General features: G+C 33.9%; 2 protein-coding genes across 16 annotated transcripts; both read right to left on the reverse strand.

Moving 5' to 3' along the window:
- Positions 1-203: 203 nt before the first annotated feature.
- On the reverse strand, positions 204-4265 carry LOC102627188 (cytochrome c-type biogenesis ccda-like chloroplastic protein). Of its 3 annotated transcripts, none has more exons than XM_006464617.3 (13): positions 4177-4265; positions 3985-4054; positions 3789-3890; positions 3048-3103; positions 2608-2738; positions 2439-2524; positions 2281-2312; positions 1398-1559; positions 1167-1239; positions 968-1068; positions 745-837; positions 489-535; positions 204-346 (listed from the first exon to the last, which is right to left on the reverse strand). In XM_006464617.3, the coding sequence occupies exons 2-13, from the start codon at positions 4052-4054 to the stop codon at positions 274-276; spliced, it is 1026 nt and encodes a 341-aa protein (XP_006464680.1). In that variant the 5' UTR covers positions 4177-4265; the 3' UTR covers positions 204-273. The 3 variants fall into 3 exon arrangements, with proteins under 3 accessions (XP_006464680.1, XP_006464679.1, XP_006464681.1); XM_006464616.4 differs by having other exon boundaries at positions 4143-4231; XM_006464618.4 differs by lacking the exons at positions 3985-4054; positions 4177-4265 and having other exon boundaries at positions 2608-2766; positions 3789-3882.
- Positions 4266-5065: 800 nt separating this feature from the next.
- On the reverse strand, positions 5066-17151 carry LOC102622487 (B3 domain-containing protein Os07g0679700-like). Of its 13 annotated transcripts, none has more exons than XR_008051797.1 (13): positions 16837-17150; positions 12349-12430; positions 12109-12210; positions 11435-11603; positions 10605-10818; positions 10248-10347; positions 9618-9792; positions 9175-9254; positions 8414-9000; positions 8192-8281; positions 5749-5889; positions 5501-5567; positions 5066-5219 (listed from the first exon to the last, which is right to left on the reverse strand). XR_008051797.1 is itself a non-coding variant. In XM_025100036.2 (10 exons), exons 1-9 carry the CDS (start codon positions 16974-16976, stop codon positions 8419-8421), a joined length of 1104 nt encoding a protein of 367 aa, XP_024955804.1. In that variant the 5' UTR covers positions 16977-17151; the 3' UTR covers positions 5345-5889; positions 8414-8418. The 13 variants fall into 13 exon arrangements, 2 of the variants coding, with proteins under 2 accessions (XP_024955804.1, XP_052289735.1); XR_008051798.1 differs by having other exon boundaries at positions 5496-5567; XR_008051795.1 differs by lacking the exon at positions 5501-5567.
- Between the last annotated feature and the right edge of the window lie 1103 nt (positions 17152-18254).

Genomic DNA, 18254 nt, shown 5'->3' on the forward strand with positions numbered 1-18254 from the left:
GGAAAGAAAAGAAGTCGAATGAGGTTCGTTTACTTTACCACACATAGCACGGTCTGGTAACTAAATGTTCACTCGGTATCTATGTTATTGTATTTTACTGGATCATATTTTGAGCAGAAAAGATTCTTTGAAAACTTCGTAATTTTTCTAGTAACTTGTATAAAAATAAAGACTAGCACATTATGGTGTACATAAAGAAAAAATGGGGAGAATATTGTTTTATTTCTTGTTTGCTGTACAATACCTTTTGGCAAATAATACAGTGAATGATTTTTACATTGCCATTGTGGTGGGGAAAAGCCTATCCAAGAAAGTGTACAGACCACCTCCCAGGAGAAGTGCACCACTGCAGAAACAGTCGGACATAAACATGTATCAGAAACAATGAATCTAATAGCAATAGCAATAAATTATGACAGGCAGATGCCATTCGTGTGACCTCAGAATCATATTCTGAACAATTATGTAGAACATTTGTTAAAGATTACCTCATTGGATTTATCCACGAGGAGAACTTGCGAAAAGAAAGCAGACTCTGCAAAAACACATATCTAATGAGTTAAATTTAGTGAGAGAAATATAAGTACGGTAATACGTCAAATATCACTTACAACAACCCTAATGAATCTATTTCAATAGATTCATTTGAAAAATAAAAAAAAGAAAAAAAAATTAGGATGTAAGGATCCATGTCGGAGAAGTGGTAGCAACACAATAAATCAGTCCAAGTAAACAACTAACGACCTGCAATGCTCCAGCAAAAGAAGCAGCAAGAAGTAGAGGGGCAACATAGCCAGTAGTGTATGACAAAAGTAAAGTGCCACCTATTAGAGGATCCTGTCAAACATGAGAAGTAGGAAAACAATCTCATCAGCCTGAGTTTTATACAAATTATCAGAACTCCACAGTCCAACAAAATCAGAAAAACTGAAAAGATGTAGTGGTAACTTTAAGCTTTCAAGAATACCTTGGATGTAGCTACATATCCAAGTAAAGTGGCCAGCACAGGCGTACTGCAAGGTGATGCAGCTAACGCAAACGTAAGCCCAGCTAGATATGCTTGTACACCTAAAATATCAAATATTAATCGATTAATATGAGTTATACTAGAGGTTCCACCAAATTGCAGACTCTTGTTAAGCAGCCTAGAATGATAGGCCAATTACTCGATGGGAAGTTTGCAGCAGCAGCACGTGGGTCAAAGTTGTCAAAAAATGAGGGGAGTTGTAATTCGATTATCTGCAATTTTCACCACAGAATTAGTTGTAGATAAGAGTGTGAGATATAGAGCATCAGATCAGAGTAGCATGGGGTCAAAATGGATATCATTGGTACATATGTTACATATAATTTTTATCAATACCTCAAAGAAAACCAATGGAGCAGTCAATCAATACCTCGAGGAGATTTAGACCCATAACAATAGCCAAACCAGAGGCTGCCAAAGGTAAACCAGTGCCTATTTGACCATATGCCTTTCCTGCAAAGGAGGCTCCTACACCTAAGAGTGCAAGGGTTGTAGCCAATCCTAATGAAAATGCAATGGAATCCCCAATGATCTGATCAACAAATAACATTAATGTCATTTGGGAATTACAAGAGACAGAGACAGAGAGGGAAACGATGTCACATTTATAGCTTCCTTGAACAATTTACAATAATTTGTAACAGAAAATTTAAAATAAAAGGGGGATTCATGCAATATTAAGACAAATAAGTATCAAAACATCAGATGTTTAACTCTGTTTATGCCTAGACAGCTCCTACTAAAATACCTTAACCTCTTCTATTATTTTTTCGTCAAAAGATTGAAAAAGCTGGGTGAAAAGAAGCCAATAACAGCTAAACAATGACCCCTAACATTTGGCATTTAGGTAGTATATGTTAAGTGACATAAGTATTTTCCTACTCAAAAAGCCTTTATTTTCATTGCATTTTTTTATTCTGTGGCTAAAAGGCCCAACAGTTTGAAATAACTTATAATATTTCCAGGCTAACAAATAAAGGAATAACAAAAGATTCTTCCAACAGTAGCTGGTCTAGAAACAGGATCAGGATCCTCTCCTGATCTGATCTTCATATGAGAAAATTCTATTAATATGATTGGTCTTTAATAAATTAAAAAGAAAAAGTAGTTAAATCCTAATCATCCACTAACATTAAAACACAAGTGGCACAAGATCTGTAAAGGATCAGGAGTGCTCAGATCAGGAGAGGATCCTGATCCTTAGAAACATAGCAAGGAGATGTAGGAATTAACAAAAATGTAAAAGCAATTACTTGTGCTCTGCTTTTGCCAGACCCAAATGCACCTGGATGATTCCAACCAGTCCATGAATAAGCACCAAATCAAGATACAGTTTACAAACAGTACCAGCAGACTATTATTAAAAATAAATAAAGTAATTCCACAAGGTTTTTCAGAAGCACATGCTTACCGATATAACCAAGGGTTAGTGGTAAAACACTTAGTGTACAAGGTGAAAGACTGGTCACAAGCCCTGCCCCAAAAATAACTGCCAAACTGTGAAGATGAATGAGAGTGAGCCCCAGAGCAAACACAAATACAAAAGCCACCGCATGTAGCAAACAAAGAGCGACACAAACCTAGTAAAACTGAGAGCTGATAACTGGCCCAGAACAGCTTCATTTGCCTGCTGTCCAGCTGAATATAGGAAGCCGCCAAACATATCTCCAAGGCTTCCATCAGCCATAGTATAAACAGAAGCAGCTCCTTCCTGGCTCGAAGGAAAATAATTCGAGTTCCTGAGGTTATATACAAGAAAAGGAAAAATGAAATACTAAGCTTGAAAAATGACAAGATCTATCAGATGGATGCACAATCTTACATTTTAAAACATGTACCTTAAAGACATATTTTAAAAGAGATGAAAGAACCATTGAAATTTTACAGGTGAATATTGACAGCATAAAGTAATCAAGAAAGGGACAAAAAGTAGATTTCAGAAGCAACGAGCTTTCCTGAACAAGCACGTAAATGCACAAGCAGCAAAATCATGTGAAAACAAACATCACAAAACACTCACCAAGACATTCTCCATTGTTAAAGCCTTTGCATTGCCAATTGCTGCCAAATTTGCCACTGAAACATAACATATAGATTTTAAGAAAAAGAACAATAAAAAAGTTGTTTAAATTCAACTAAAATGTACACCAAATATCCACAAATCAATGTGAAGAAACTAGAATTTGAAGGGCAGAAAAGATAATTAGAACTTATTCATCCTATCTACATCTAAACTAACAGATCATACATGACAAATTTTACATTTTTTTTTACCATACAGAAATGCTATTCAAAATTAAAGCTTCCTAAACAAAGACCAAAATCTCAAAAAGGCATATAAAGCAAACAAAATTTGGACAATATAAATGGCAAGCAAGCTGATACAACTATTATAAGCTTGCAAGCCTTTCAAAACAAAGGTAAACGAAATAGAAAATCAAACCAGAGATGGGATTTCATGAGATAGCTAATTAGTTGACTTCCCATATTCATTCATTCTCCAACTAATGGAACTCTTTTTATGCGATTCAAACTTCATGTAATTCCCATCCATATTATACAACAGTCATTATCCTTCAAACAGATCTAAATTGCTCGCAATAACAACTGTAGTCTATGTTTGGAATTGAGATGTTGTGGTGACTTTAATACAAAGCCGTTGTGGGACGGAGTCAGCAGCTATCAAGTATAAATGGGTTGTTTTCAAAATTAAGCATACTATCGGTGATTACAAATAAAACTTAAGAACGAAGAAAGTTACCTGTCAGGGTACTAAGAAACGTGTTCGTGGAAAAGCAGCGGATGCTTTTCTTAGCCACTGAGTGGCTCTTGTGCACGCTAACCCCAGGCGCCATTTGTTTGCCTAAGAACATAGAAAATATTGAAAGAGCTTAAACTACAGTTTTTAAGCAAACCAACCTGGGACATGCACATACACACAAAAGTGAGTGACTCACCATAAGCAGTGCTTCTCTGGTGACATGAAATTCTTGAAAAATGAACACTCTGGTTTATTAACAAACTCATCTGCATAATTTTCAAACAAAAATTATTACCACCACGAAGAAAATTGTACAGTGAAAAACAAATAATACTAAAACTTAAAATTAATTGCCTCGATTTTCTCCGCAACTGAGCGGGAGACCTACCTTGACGAGAACGAGATAAGGGAAACTGGGTTTCAGCTAATTATTACCCACTGGGCGAAAAATCAAAAATACCGAAATTCTGATGTAATGACGAAATTACCCTTACCGAGTTATTAAAAAAAAAAAAGGTTTTTGCTTCAATATTCATTTTAACTGTAATTAGATTGCCGCGGGCTTAATGAAACATGTTTGGTTGTTTAAAATAACGGCCGCATGGCGGGGAAACTTTACTAACAGACAATACAACGTAGATTAAGCAATTGACTGTAAACCGTAATGTGATTATTAAGAATTTTATTTTAATTTAAAACTGTGGGGACTCTTTTTTTGTTTGGGTTTTTATCCGGGTCGGGTCAGTCAGAAAATGGGAACTGGCCAGTGTGAATTTCTGGGCTTCTCAAACTACCTAAGTGGGCTATGATTTATCTGTAAATGCTGCACTCTCTTCGGGGGAATGAATAGCCGCAGTTGTGAAGAACTATAAATTTTTTACATTGCTCTATTATTCCACCATTCATTTGTTGTAAATAATACATAAAATGTTGTCACGGCCTGACAAAAGAATTGAATGAACAATAACATATATTATCTTTGATAAATAATTGTACCAGAATTCAGCAATTTACATGTACTAAACAATGACATTTCATTCTGTCGTCCATCTTCTGCACTGTTAATCGATTTCACTGTTTAAAAGGAGAAGATGAATCATCAATTTACCACACCATTGGAAGATATTAAGTTATGGCTCCCAAATAAATTACAAAAACATGGAATGGAAGCATGAAAATGTCAAATATATGTGTGTGTGTGTGTGTCTCTGTACATTATACAATGCCAGAGAAATGTTACCATGAAAAATAAAAGAAATATAGAGACGAGAATTTGCCTGTTTGAGCATGAAGACAGCGAGATGATCTCATCACTGATGGATGACCCGCATGTACAGCTGAAGTCTAGAGCAGAATCTTTTGAGCTTCACCAGTTACTGAGGATGCACACGAGCAAATTTCCAAGAATCATAAAATAAACTGATTCAACGCCTGAAAAATTAAGAATGGCATGAGAGTCATTATCTATTCATCTCTTTAATCATATTCCAAACTTCATTTTAAGCCAACTTTTAGGCTCTTACTGACACAGACATTTTATAAACTGTAAATCTATTGAAATTATGTGCCTTTTTTATTATTATTATTATTATCAATACAGGCAATGAGATTTAACTACGAGTACCATAATGAAAATTTGTGCATCTCGGATAGATGAGAACCAAACAACAAAGAAAGAGAGACAGAAGGGGTGTTTTAAGGAGTTACAGTACTTCAAACAGCACACATTTAATTGAATTAACTCGCAACTTCAGTCCTGCAAATATCAGATACTCCTTTCTGCACATTAAACCACAACACATCAAAAGACATTGTTGCTTACTTACCAAAACACTTATCCAACATTCATAAAGCTCTAATACTGAACTCAACTAATCAAAATCAAAGTAAATAAAAACCAAAGAAAACATTTCATTGCTACTGAACAATGAGCAAGTGTTCTACAGCTTCCACATCATACCTGCATAAACTAGTGGCCAGCCAACATCAAATCCTTCATCAAAATGTCTACCAAGAGAATAAGACCACAAACGTCCATGTAAAGAAGTCACCTCCAATTGTGCACAGTACACTCTTTACTTCTCCAGGAAAGCTGGCTATGCTATGACATTTCCCCATAAATGTTATTAGCCAAAAAGAATGAAACAAAAGAAGTCATATGAGTAGAAATGAATAGAAAGGGGCTAGATAAAGTTAAGGAACAAAGATATGTAATAGTTCTTATTTCAAATAATTAAAAGGTGAGAAAGACTAACTACTTATCTCTATTCTTAACATATCTGCTTTTTTTTTTTAATTTATTAACCAAAAAAGGGATTTCAAACATGCCAAAATATATATAATAAGTTCTTTATTCAAGTTATTATGTTTTTAATCCTCTACTCGAGAAAGGAAAATTACATTGTTTATTACCTTTCCAACTTTGTCTTTTGGTTTTTACAATCCAAACTTAAACAAGAGAGAAACAGAGTAGATTTTGTTTTATTGAGGTTCCTTTTATGGCTTCAAGCTTCTTAAGCATTCAGGAAAAAGACTTCATAGTAAGTTAACAGCAAAATGCTAAAATGAAACTTCCCGTAGTAATTGAGAAGTTTGGATACATTACTCTTTATAACTACTAAATAATTGTCCAGCTCGGATTCTTGGTTTCCATACTATAATACAAGTATCAACACACGTGTATAAAGAAAGCAATGAGTTTTAAAACTCTAGCCATTCAAAATCTACTCAAACTTATAAGGCTCAAATGCTATATATCAATGTAACTAATGATAATAGAATGTATTATGGATTTCCTTCCAACAATGGAAAGATCATTAAGATAGATTTCTAATTGCAGTCATCAATCTAATGAATTCCAGAGGCATATCTTTAAAGGTTTAGTAAGTATTAAGTTACCAAATTATACAAATTGTGAGGCCCAAGATTAAGGCATAAAAGGCATATATTTATGTTTGCCAGTTATGCACTGGCATTATGAAAGTACCCAGCCTACCCAGGAACTTCCAGCTAACAGAAATGACACAGATGCAAACAATCCTAAACTGAGATATCTACTACTGTCTACTCAGTTGGTTCAATTTATAAGCGTATTTTTCTCAGGATGCATCAATCCCAACTGGCAATTAAAACTCAAAAGGAGTTTTCCAGAACCTCTGTTCATTGCGTGTGCTTCTAGCCTTTGGCTTTCAGCTTTTCAACTATTACCAATAGCACCACACATAAATTCTTACAAGGACTAAAAATTGTGTTAGTTATTTTTCTAGACATAATCTTTATGTTGTTCCTGGGTAGACACTCTTACTTTAATTTAAGGATTCAACCCAAACATCCCTTATAAAAGGAGATTCACAATATATCTGAGGCTCAAAACAAATCCCAGAAATACCTTCATTCAAGAAGTTGTATGATTTAAGAGTGCAATGCAAAAGATTTAAAGATGCTCTCACTGATTCTTTCAAAATATTGAGTTTGATATAGTTAAAATTATGGCGTTTTCATATATATGCAGTTTTTCACTGACAGTGTTACCTTCAGTTAGACTGTCACTAAAGGGAACCACAATCCACTAGCTACATGGTTTTGTAAACATTAAGCTACTTATTTAAAAATAATAAACAATAAGAGAAAAAGCGCTACATGGTTTTGTAAGCATTGGCTTTTGATTCTCGTTTTCATTTTGTAAGAATTGGTCTTCAATTCTTGTTTCCATTCATGATACATAGAGATTACAGTTCTTAACACACTCTCTCTCTCTCTCTCTAACTTTCTAGATTGATTGTAATTTTTCATTGATGCAGTGCTGCCTTTAAGCATGTAATCATAGGTCTACTAAGACCAGCCAACTAAAATGATTGTGAGATTCCTATATCTTAGAGATGAATAACTCATGGACTATCCAATTATAATTTGACGACATACAAGGATATCTATCAAGCGAGCACATCTGGGTATTTGGCTTAGGCATATACCCAGTAGACTTATAAAGCAAAAGCCAAGGTTTGAACTAATAAATTCTACCGTCACAAACATGTTAAAGCTAACTACATGATCATTTTAATTTAGACCACCATCTAACCCAGAGAGATTTTAAGTTCATGCATGGCATACACAATGTACATGTTTTGTAATGCAGAGATAGATTCACGTTTCGGTCGATGATTCTGGGTTTTTAATTAGACAGCAAAATAAAAGTTTATGGTTTTTACTAATAATTCATTCACTAAAACATGCTTTCATACAAAGAAAACCAGAAAAATGTAATTTGAACTTTCTCTGCAAAAGCAATCCCATTGACTACATTCCAGTTTATCAAATTTTATTTTGTAACTTTGAGGATTTGCAATAGAAGGAAAAACTATGTAAATAAGTTTATGATAGAAAGACAAGCTTCTGTCACACACCAACAGAACAGCTTGAATGGCATCCATGGATATGGCAAGTTTCACAATGATCTTGAAAGGACATTCTGGTTTGGAACATCATTTTGAACTCTGGAAAAGAGCACAAAATTTTAGGATAATAAAAAAAAATTTCATCTACAAATTCAAACCACAAAGATAAATCATATATTGCCATTATGACAAGTCACTAAAAGCTACATATTCAAATCAGAAGGTACTTACCCCACTTATTCTCTTCTTTCATTCTTTCCAAATGTTCGGAGGTCTTTCTGTTAGAAGAAAAGAAAACAAATAACTACTATTTTATACTGTAATTTCCTCAAAAATTAATAGATATATAATGCAGAGCATATCTGGTAGTTCCCGAGCTGAGTGTCATAAAATGATTAGATCATTTAGATCAGCTCATGTGGTTCCTTGCAGTTTTCCCTTTTAAATTTTTCCACTGATTTTCTGAAATCTTTCAAACTCCTTATCTCTCGAAGGAAAATTTTTGCATATCAAAAAGGCTCACTTGATCAATTTCCAAGGATGGATAATATGATTGCAAGACAATAAGTTATGGTGAATAAGAAAGGACAACCAAAATCAGAGGTAAAGATAGATCTCTCAGAATAATACTTCTCAGTAGTTGTCTTAAGCAATGACCCCTCAGAATAATACTTCTCAGATTGGAGGTCCACATCCTTGCCAACCACATATGATTATGCCAATGGTGATTAAGAAGTCAAAAGCATCTTAATGACATGGTAGACAAATGTAACGTCTCAGCCGTCCAGATTTCTGATAGAAATTTGTCCCCCTATTTTCTGAAGTTCATACCAAGTCTCTTAGTCCCAACAAATAATTGAGGAGGATAATTCTTTCCGAAATTAGAATCAATAGATGAATACAGATGACAGGAGCATTCGTGATGCAGAAAACCCAACATTGCATAGTTTGAGATAAAGGCATTATAACCTAGTTTATTTTAGTAAGCATACCTTCCGATCCAATATAGCTGGTGGTGCCTTTTTCAATCCAATGACCAGCTTTCCTTCAGGTTCTATCCTATAAAATGTAACTGAAAAGTCCACAACTCGTAGTTACTGCATATTATTACTCATCTGCTCATGTGTAGGACTAAATGTTACATGTGAATTAGAAATAAACACCTCAAAAACTATTCACAACCTTTCTCAGGCACAGGAAGTTCTAGATGATTAATGAATCAACACACACAAAAAAGGATGTTAATGCCAGTAACAATCATCGAAACATTAAAATATATAATTCTGATTATATAGAAGCTCTAGAAATATCAATGTGTAAAGACAAATTGAACTCTGTAAAAGCTAGAAATTTGTGATAACAAGGGTTCCCCCCTCCCCCCCCCACCAAAAAACAAAATGGGACAACTAATTCAATTAGAATAAAAATGAATTACCTTTGTCACCTGCTTGGCATTGATTTGAAATTAAGTAATCTTTAAGGCCTTCTAGAACATACATTATGCTGTTATTATTGGGCCAAAAGCGAAAGTGAAATTCCCAGTCTTTTCCGTTTGTGTCCTGCATCCTGATTGGAAACCCTTGAGGCTCAGAAAGTTCTGGGAGATACTCCTGTACCATCGTGAGAAACTATCAAAACCAAAGTCTTTGAGATGTATTCAGTTTAAAAGTAAATCTTTTAACTTTCTTAGGTTTCAATTATTCATAGAAGGTACAAAAAGATATGTTATGGAAAAATTTTAAAATAACAAAAAATAATAAATGGTGCAATTTACATTCGCTGCAAACAAATTGATGTAGCCAAAAATTCAAAAACGAAATTGAAGTCATGAAAAGAAGCAAGGTCCTCTTAATGAACAAAAAGAACTGCAGAAAATTTCTTGAGCCTTTATAGAAACTTTAGGTGTGTATGTTCGCATCATTACATAGTACTCATAACTACTTTTTACGAGTTATAGAAACAGTTCAAACAGCTAAGATTCATTACTTTGAAAATTCACACAATTTTAAGAGCATGCATTTTAAATTATAATCTTAGAAAAATTGTGGAACATGGAGAGACTCACCTTTGCACATTTTTTAGGTACCACCAGGCGCCCATTTTTGGGTTCTGCATCACTAACTGTCATGGTTTTCTCAAACAATGGAACTACGACAGAGTTTAAACTTAGCCATTGTCAAGGATTCATGTTTTTGGAGTAACATAAGATAGAAAAATATTATTAACAGTGTGAGATCACATTAAAGTTACTCAAAGCTTATTATCGACATTACTACCGAAAGAAATAAATTGGATATCAGAAAAAAAGAGAAAAAAGATTGCAATCCCGATGTATCTTCTCCATTCATGGTAGTAGGAACTTAGTTATCTTATCTAAACAAACAAAAGAAAACGAAATAATACACTGAATGTTAGTGGATACTCTTTTTGGATTTGGTGTAGCTCCTCGTCAGTTGCCTTAGGTGTGTATCGACGAAGTAAATGACCTTTTGGAGGGGCATCACTTTGAGCCTTTTTATTACCTTTAGAACTTACAGAAGGTGCATCATCAGCTCCATCAGTTGAATCTGCAGAGGGTTGCCCTCTACTTTCAGGCAAACAAGCATCTTTTTTTGATGGTGCTCCAGGGGTTTTCTCTGTAACACATAAGATCAATAATCACTACTTCTATTATAGTTAATGAACAAGTCGTGTTCTTCAATCTACAATAATGGCAATGAATCTAGAATCTTCAGTATGTTTGTTAAGGAACAAGAGATGGAAACATGTATTTCTTTTTCATTATTTCTTAAACCTATAGGTAATAATAGAAAAGAAGAAGCCAACTACACACTCAAAATCTCCAGATTAAGTAAAATTTGGAAGGAAAATTCCAGACAAGTTGGATAGAATTTTATTAAAGAAAACTTCTATAAGCTACAGCATTTAACAGCAAGGAAAACTTAAGAAACAACAAAAATATTTATTGATATCAAAACTTGGATTAATTTTTTTAATTTCAATTTTCCCATCGAAAAGACTAAAAGGGATATTTTCTTCTCTCTTTTCTTTCCTATTATCTTCCTTTCCCATTTCCCAACAAGGCAAAAAATAAATAAATAAACAAGTATAAAATTACCATTTTCCAATGGGAGATTTTTTGATTTAGGACTATTTCAGAAATAGAAATATAAAAGCCACCAAAAATTTTTTATTGAAGATGCAGATATTTAGTTTCCTATTTTTCCAAGGTCATGATGGATTGACAATCACCAGATATCATTTTGCCCGAATCAAGAGATAGTCCAACTTCCACAGAGTCCTGCAGATCCTTCTGAGTCCCAGGTGAAGAACTCTCAGTTGCCAGTTTGAAACTCTTTGTTCCCTGAAACGCAGATGGCCTCATACTGCGTTTTGTAACCGGAGGAAGAACAGCTTTAATCTGTTCGAAGCATTCCAGAGTAACCATTTATATACAACAAAAAATTTAGAAGAGACTTGAGAGAAACTCAAAAGTACACAACAGATAGATAATATAAGGCTGAATAAATTTCGATATCACACTAACCACAAAAGGATAGAAAGTTAAAGAGGAAATCAATAAATAGAACAGTAAGCATAATTGTGTAAACCTTATTGGCTAAAGTGTTTGCCTCTTGTACTAATGACTGCGAAGGAAACCTGGCCCACCTATTCATGGTTTTGGAGTGAAAATAATCATAGCTCAAAGAATTATCCTTATACTCTTTATTTAATTAATATTCTTCTTATATCAAAGCATCAGGCAGGTATATATGAAGAATGTGAGTGGAAATTCTAAAAAAGCATTACTAACTAACCAAGTGCGGAGCTTGTGAAATATCAGGATAATATTGTCTTAGCGATTGGAGTTCTATACATAATGGGAAAGAAAACTAAAATATAAAAGACAGGCAGCATCTTCCTACCGAAAGGATATCATTTCGTATGCATTCAGTGCATCTTATTCCATCTCCACATTCCAATAATTCATATGTATGGGCTGACATAATACATCCACAGTGAACCAACTGCAAAGATAAATTAATCATCAGCATAATCAAAGTAGTTATTCGATTCGAGTTACCTATAAGATGTCTCTGTGAGCTAAATATATGAACAATTAACGATATATGTGGCAAAAAAATGTCCAGAAGTTTTCAGCTCACCTTCTTACAGGTATGACAGTCCCTCCAACCAGTGGCATCCGGGTGGAAGATGTTGCAGAATCTTCCCTCCTCAAAAGCAGAACTAGATTTGCAAATACTATATCAGTTATGCATAATAAATACAATAGGAGAGCAACAATATTTGTTAATAACTTAACATAATGGCTATCACGTTTCACCATGTTGTTATACAAGAAGCAGAAAGGGCAAATAAAATAATAAGTGTTCAGTACTCAGCTCCCACTACTTTACATCAATGAACAAACTAACTTTTGTCTAGTTTGGATTCAGGCCTTAATGCCACATTTGCATTAATTCAACATATAATTGTCAAACATGAAGATCTTAATAGCAAGAAAGAAAGTTATAATAGAACTACAGAAGGAAGAAATCCCTTCTAAAAGCAAATGTGCTTATATCTCCAAAGTAGCAACTAAGAAGCAATAACAAAGAGAAAATACTCCCAATCAGGAAAATTTCATGGGAAAAGACCCAAAATGATGCAGTAGATGTAGTGCAAAAATAATTGCGAAAAAACCAACGTCGTTTTAACATATGAAGCCCCAAAATATCGTACTGGACATAATGCCATTATAAAGTATGGTAAAAACAAAATGTTGTCTTAATATGCGAAGCCAAAATAATGCTGTCAAACCAAATAATGTAATATGAAAATGACAATCACTACTTAAAATTTCAATATGCACGAAACATATGAAATCTTCACAGGAAGATACCAAATTCGGTAATTTTTCACCAACCCCTCTACAATGTCTGAGTCATTCGTTATTGACCTTTTGCTTAGCAAGCTACATGCAACTCTATTGTAAACCTGGTAGTAGAACTTACCCTAAAAAAAGGGCTTATAAGGAAGGCGCCCTTGAGCATATAGTACCCGCTAAGATTATTACTTTTACTCTATGTAGGATTTAGGATTGTAATACTCGCTCCACAATGGCCATTCACAGTAGCGCATCCTTCCCAGTTGAGTAACTTTCAAGATCTTGTCCTTTATGTAATGTGAAAATGGCAATCACTATTTGAAATTTCAATATGCGCCGGAACATAGAAATTCTTCAAGAGAAAATGCCAAATTGAGAAATTTTTCACAACCTCTCTACCATGTCTGAGTCGTTCATTGTTGGCCTTTTGTATAGCAAGCTACATGCAACTCTATTATGCACCTAGGAGTAGAACTCGCCCTTAAAAAGGGCTTATAAGGATGATTCCCTTGAGCTTGTACACCTGCTAAGATTATTATTTTTAGCATTTGTAGGATTTAGGATTGTAATACACAATTCAAAATGGCCATCCATGGTAGCCCATCTTTCCCGGTTGAGTACCTTTGAGGATTTCATCCTCTATAGGTAGAAGCCCTCTCCAAGTGGTCACTTTTGTAATAAATATCACGAAGTCTCACCTGTAGTGATCTCATACTCATCATGATGTGTCAAGTTGCAATCTCCAATGTGTTGTTCGCGATTAATAGAATCCTTAAAAATTGATTTGTAAGGGGAAGAGGCCTTTGAGCTTATATACCCACTTAGATTACTATTTTTAGCCATTAAGGGATTGAGGATCGTAACAAACCTTAAAATGATATCCAGCAAACACGTTAGTTTATACATAATTTTTAAACAACACTAAATATTTGTGGTATATAGCTCCTAGCAAATTATTTTCACAATTAAAACTCGACACTAGTATTCCTATTTAGTTACTTCCCTAATTGTCTCATAGCCAAAACTTCAAGGAAATTAAATTTATGACATGTTTGGTAACATTTCGTGAAATGGTTTCTTAAAGTTGGATTCAAACAAAACCAAAAAATTGAATTTTGCACTTTCGGGATCCAAACATCTTAGGCGGTATGGTACAAAAATAGTATTTAAGAATAAAGACAATAAAACGCGTCTAGCACTACTTCATAAAAATGGCACAAACAAAGAATTAATGAGTCATGAGTTGCATAGAGAAACATGAGAATATTACGAGCTGCAACCAAATGGCCATAAGAGTTGAACAAGGATATAGAGGACAAAACTAGAAGAAATGGAGGGCAAAACTCAAGATGATGAACAATGTTGCGCATTCTCCAAATCTTGTATTTTTGCTTATCAAAAACAATAAACACGTTTCTAGGATGACCTTAAAGTTTAAACCAAATTTGTAACCATATATATCATATATGTTTCAAAAATTGATTTCGGTTGAAAGAAATGCATCTGTATTTACTTCTTTATCTTACAAATCTTCATAAATTAAATTATCATAGTTTAAAGTTCTACATTCTAAAAACCGAATAAATCAATTAGAATCATTGCTAGATAAGGCACTAAGACCTAAGTCTTTAAACACTTAAAATTAGGGAAGCCTTCAATCAAGAGAAGATTGGATTGAAGTAAATCAATTAATTGATTCCATGTTCTCTAGGAATTCAATTCTGATGTTTAAAATTCCTATTGTACTTACAACATGATACAAATATGTGTAAGTCGGTGTTTCCATAACGACAGTAAGTAAAGATAATTTAGAAGGCACTTTGACAATGGTAGTAAGATTGACCCCTTCCAAGTTCCTTATTGCGGTTATAGACCATTGCACAATCAACAATTGGTGTTTGTTTACAAAATTACACTTTTAAAGAAAATAAAACATAAAAACATTTTATCGTATATATCACTTTCCAAGAAAGAAGATTTCTATTATCAACTTCTTTTACTTCAATGAAATTAAACCGATGTATTATTCTCCAGATTGCATATTGCAAAAGAAAGAACAAGAAAGGAAACTGCGAGATTACATTGTCAAAATAGGAAAGGAAAGCAATGACAACCACATAATTAGCAACAACGGCTACTAGGAATGAGAATGTCAACAAAAATAAGAATAACAAGGTCTCCCTCTTAATGCCTTTTCGTTTACAACTTCTTTGAGGATCTCCAAATCTTCAGTGTTTCCACCACAACAATAAGCAAAGATAAGTTGGAAGGCACTTCAACAAAGGTAGTAATGGAGACTTCTTAACCTTTTTATTCCTCAACTTCCTCCTTAATTCCATTGATAATGGCAGTATTGAGAATTAAAAGGTAACAATCCACTAAGGGAAGTCTAAATGTTTTCGAAACTATAGCTCTATCTTTTGTTTCATGTCAAGGACTTCAATCAAACTCATTTAACCTTTAAAAGGAACCTAACCAACCTCTTCAGTTCATTGTGATTTAAGTGTTTAAGGTGATTTGGTGCAATTTCAATTTGGACAATAAAAAGAAAAAAAAGGGTTAGAAGTATGAAAACACTTCCAAATCTAAACACTTGAATTGCCGGACAATCCAATTAAGGCCATCATATTCCTTAAAAGCGAAGAACTCGGTTTACTACATCTATTCCTTAAAAGCATGATTCCCCTGCTAATATCTCACGCAATCACTATAACTACAAGCCTAATCAGTCAATTTGACAGCCTAATTCCCATTACTCAAAACCATAGTCCTTAAACCATTCTTGATTCAAATGAACCCCATCTAGTGCATTTCACTTCTCAAAACCAGAGCCTAAATTCCCCCATGTAATCTACCAACAAGAAGATATGCTTTATCAAGCATAATGCATTCAAGTGTACAAAAGCACAATTCAAATGCGGTGGGTGCCAGTTGAGGCCATTTTGCTCAACTGACAAAACCTCTCAAGTGGTACAAGAGGTCTGGATCTTAAACCACACTTACATGGGTTGGGTTTAGTTTTCAGTTTTGCTATGCTTTGAGATTAAAATAATCATGATAATAATAATAATAAAAGAAATAACAATTAATAGAGAGCTTATGCTGTGTGAGACCTCCACACATCAAAATACTGCTAAGCAACAGATTCATTTAAATAAATCAACAAAATTCCGCTATTAAATAATACCAAATATTAAACACAAGTAACAGAATGAACTATAGACCCTTCAAATTAGTTGGAGAAACCAAATGCCTGTATGCAATGTGAATTAAATATCAATGGTGACAGAAACAAGAATAGTTTTTAAGATTAATTATAAAAAACAAAAAAATTTCTTTTTGTTTTTAAGATTCAAGGATGCATCTGCCAAACGTTTCTGAAAAATGGTCTTCCAGGAAACACAAAACACACACACGACGTGTTTGGCTCCTCATCTCAAAGAGTTTTTTAGAAATATCAACTGTTTTTCAAAAATAAAGAAAAACATCGTTCGCTTTGCGGAAATGAATTTAGTTAAATCTTATTTTTCAAATAAAGTGCCGTAAAAACAAGATAATATCAATCACTCCTAAACACTTCGAACAAACCCAAAAAAGGGCAAAAAATCACATAAAATAAAATAAAAATAAAAATAAAAACAAAAACAAAAAAAAGATGTCACCTTTTAACTCAACGACGTACGTACTAACTATAAACATCATGGAAAATACATGCAAAGAAAAGAGAGGTGCAAGAAGACACGTAAAAGAAAAAGAGAAAGCATACGCGCAACGAACGCAGAGCATAGCCAAGCCGCCGGTTCTAAGCCGCCAGCATGGCCTGAGGAAAGCAGCCGGAGACTTGCAGTTTTGGCAGGTCTTGTTCAACGATGCTGAAGCTGAAGAAGAAGAAGAAGAAGAATCCATTTGAGAAAAGGCTCAGTAACCGAGAAAAGGACTTCCGTTTCTGGGTATGTTCGTTTGTTTGCTTGCGAGTGAAGATGAAACCCGGAGACTCGGAGAGAATCAAAGTGAGAGTGACAGTGAATAGAGAGTGACCAGCTGTTTTTGACGGTTTGTGTTTTTAGGTAAATGTAATGATGGCAATTTGGTCAGAGTTTAGTCTCTGCGTACAATTGAAAAGGCGACTGGTACTGAGAGATTCTACGGAGTGTTTGCTTACATCCTCCTTTGGGAACTTTTCAGGAAATTTGGGTGATCTGGACCGTCTGATTTTGTGCAATGAAAATCAAAGAATTTTCACCTAATTGGGTGTTTTAACAACTAAGAAATGACCAATGACAGTAGGAGTGTGAGATTTTCTGGTTCAGAGTTGAGACAAATGTGTTGCATGCATGGAGCCAAGTCAGATTCATGCATGACACATCTTTAATTTATTTCTAGAGCCGCCATAAAATGTTTTTTTGCCATTTTTAAGTATTGCATTAAATAGTATGCCAAGGCATAGATATTGTGAATTTATGAGTTACTAAAGTAGGAATTTTTTTTAACATTTTTTTTTCCAAAAAGATAAAGATAGGATTTATCTCTAAGATTATTCTTGATCAATTGCGTTTAATGTTTTGGGTTATATAGGGTAGTGCCATCAAAGATTTTGAATGTTGAGACCAGATAAACAAAACATATACCACATAGGCACATAGGAAAATGAAAACGTAAGAAAGGAACGGTAAAATCCTACGTGAGTTTGGGCTTTGGAGTTTTACGGGGCTCACTCTAAATGAAGTGAATTTTGAGTAACTTACGGGGAATATGATAGAAATAATTCTTAAATTTTTAATGGGGTGGAGTTTGTTTTTTTACTCCCCACCCTAATCCTCAATTTTCAAATTTTCTTTTAATTTTACATAATATAAATAAGTTATAACAAAAAAAAACTAGATTATAATGCTTATTTAACCCTAAAATATTGTTATATTTTTTTTTCTCTAAAGGTACTGTTCTCTTTTAATTTTGATATTATTTTAGGATATAATTTCAACCTTTTGGAGAATTTTTTTAAACAATTAAAATACTATAATATGATAATGATTTTATTTAAATCTAATTTTTAATTTGCTGAAATCATTTATCTTTACCTATTATAAAATAAGTAAATGGAGAATTGAATGGTGACGAAAAAATCTTCGCCACATGAGGATTCTCCATCCCCATCCCACTAAATTTTATTGGGGTATCAGAGTG

The sequence above is a fragment of the Citrus sinensis genome, chromosome 9 (genome assembly GCF_022201045.2).
Source record: "Citrus sinensis cultivar Valencia sweet orange chromosome 9, DVS_A1.0, whole genome shotgun sequence".
NCBI lineage: Eukaryota > Viridiplantae > Streptophyta > Magnoliopsida > Sapindales > Rutaceae > Citrus > Citrus sinensis.

What these genes read in the sequence shown, in the direction of transcription:
- LOC102622487 (XM_025100036.2), bottom strand. Translation starts at nt 16,976, where the DNA reads ATGGATTCTTCTTCTTCTTCTTCTTCAGCTTCAGCATCGTTGAACAAG. An exon ending in ATGCTCTGCGTTCGTTGCGC is followed by an intron (nt 12,431 to 16,836) that starts GTATGCTTTCTC and finishes TTGCAAATCTAG; the next exon opens with TTCTGCTTTTGAGGAGGGAA. An exon ending in CTACACCAAATCCAAAAAGA is followed by an intron (nt 10,348 to 10,604) that starts GTATCCACTAAC and finishes ACAATGGCTAAG; the next exon opens with TTTAAACTCTGTCGTAGTTC.
- LOC102627188 (XM_006464617.3), bottom strand. Translation starts at nt 4,054, where the DNA reads ATGAGTTTGTTAATAAACCAGAGTGTTCATTTTTCAAGAATTTCATGT. An exon ending in GATATGTAGCTACATCCAAG is followed by an intron (nt 838 to 967) that starts GTATTCTTGAAA and finishes CATGTTTGACAG; the next exon opens with GATCCTCTAATAGGTGGCAC. An exon ending in TCGTGGATAAATCCAATGAG is followed by an intron (nt 347 to 488) that starts GTAATCTTTAAC and finishes CTGTTTCTGCAG; the next exon opens with TGGTGCACTTCTCCTGGGAG.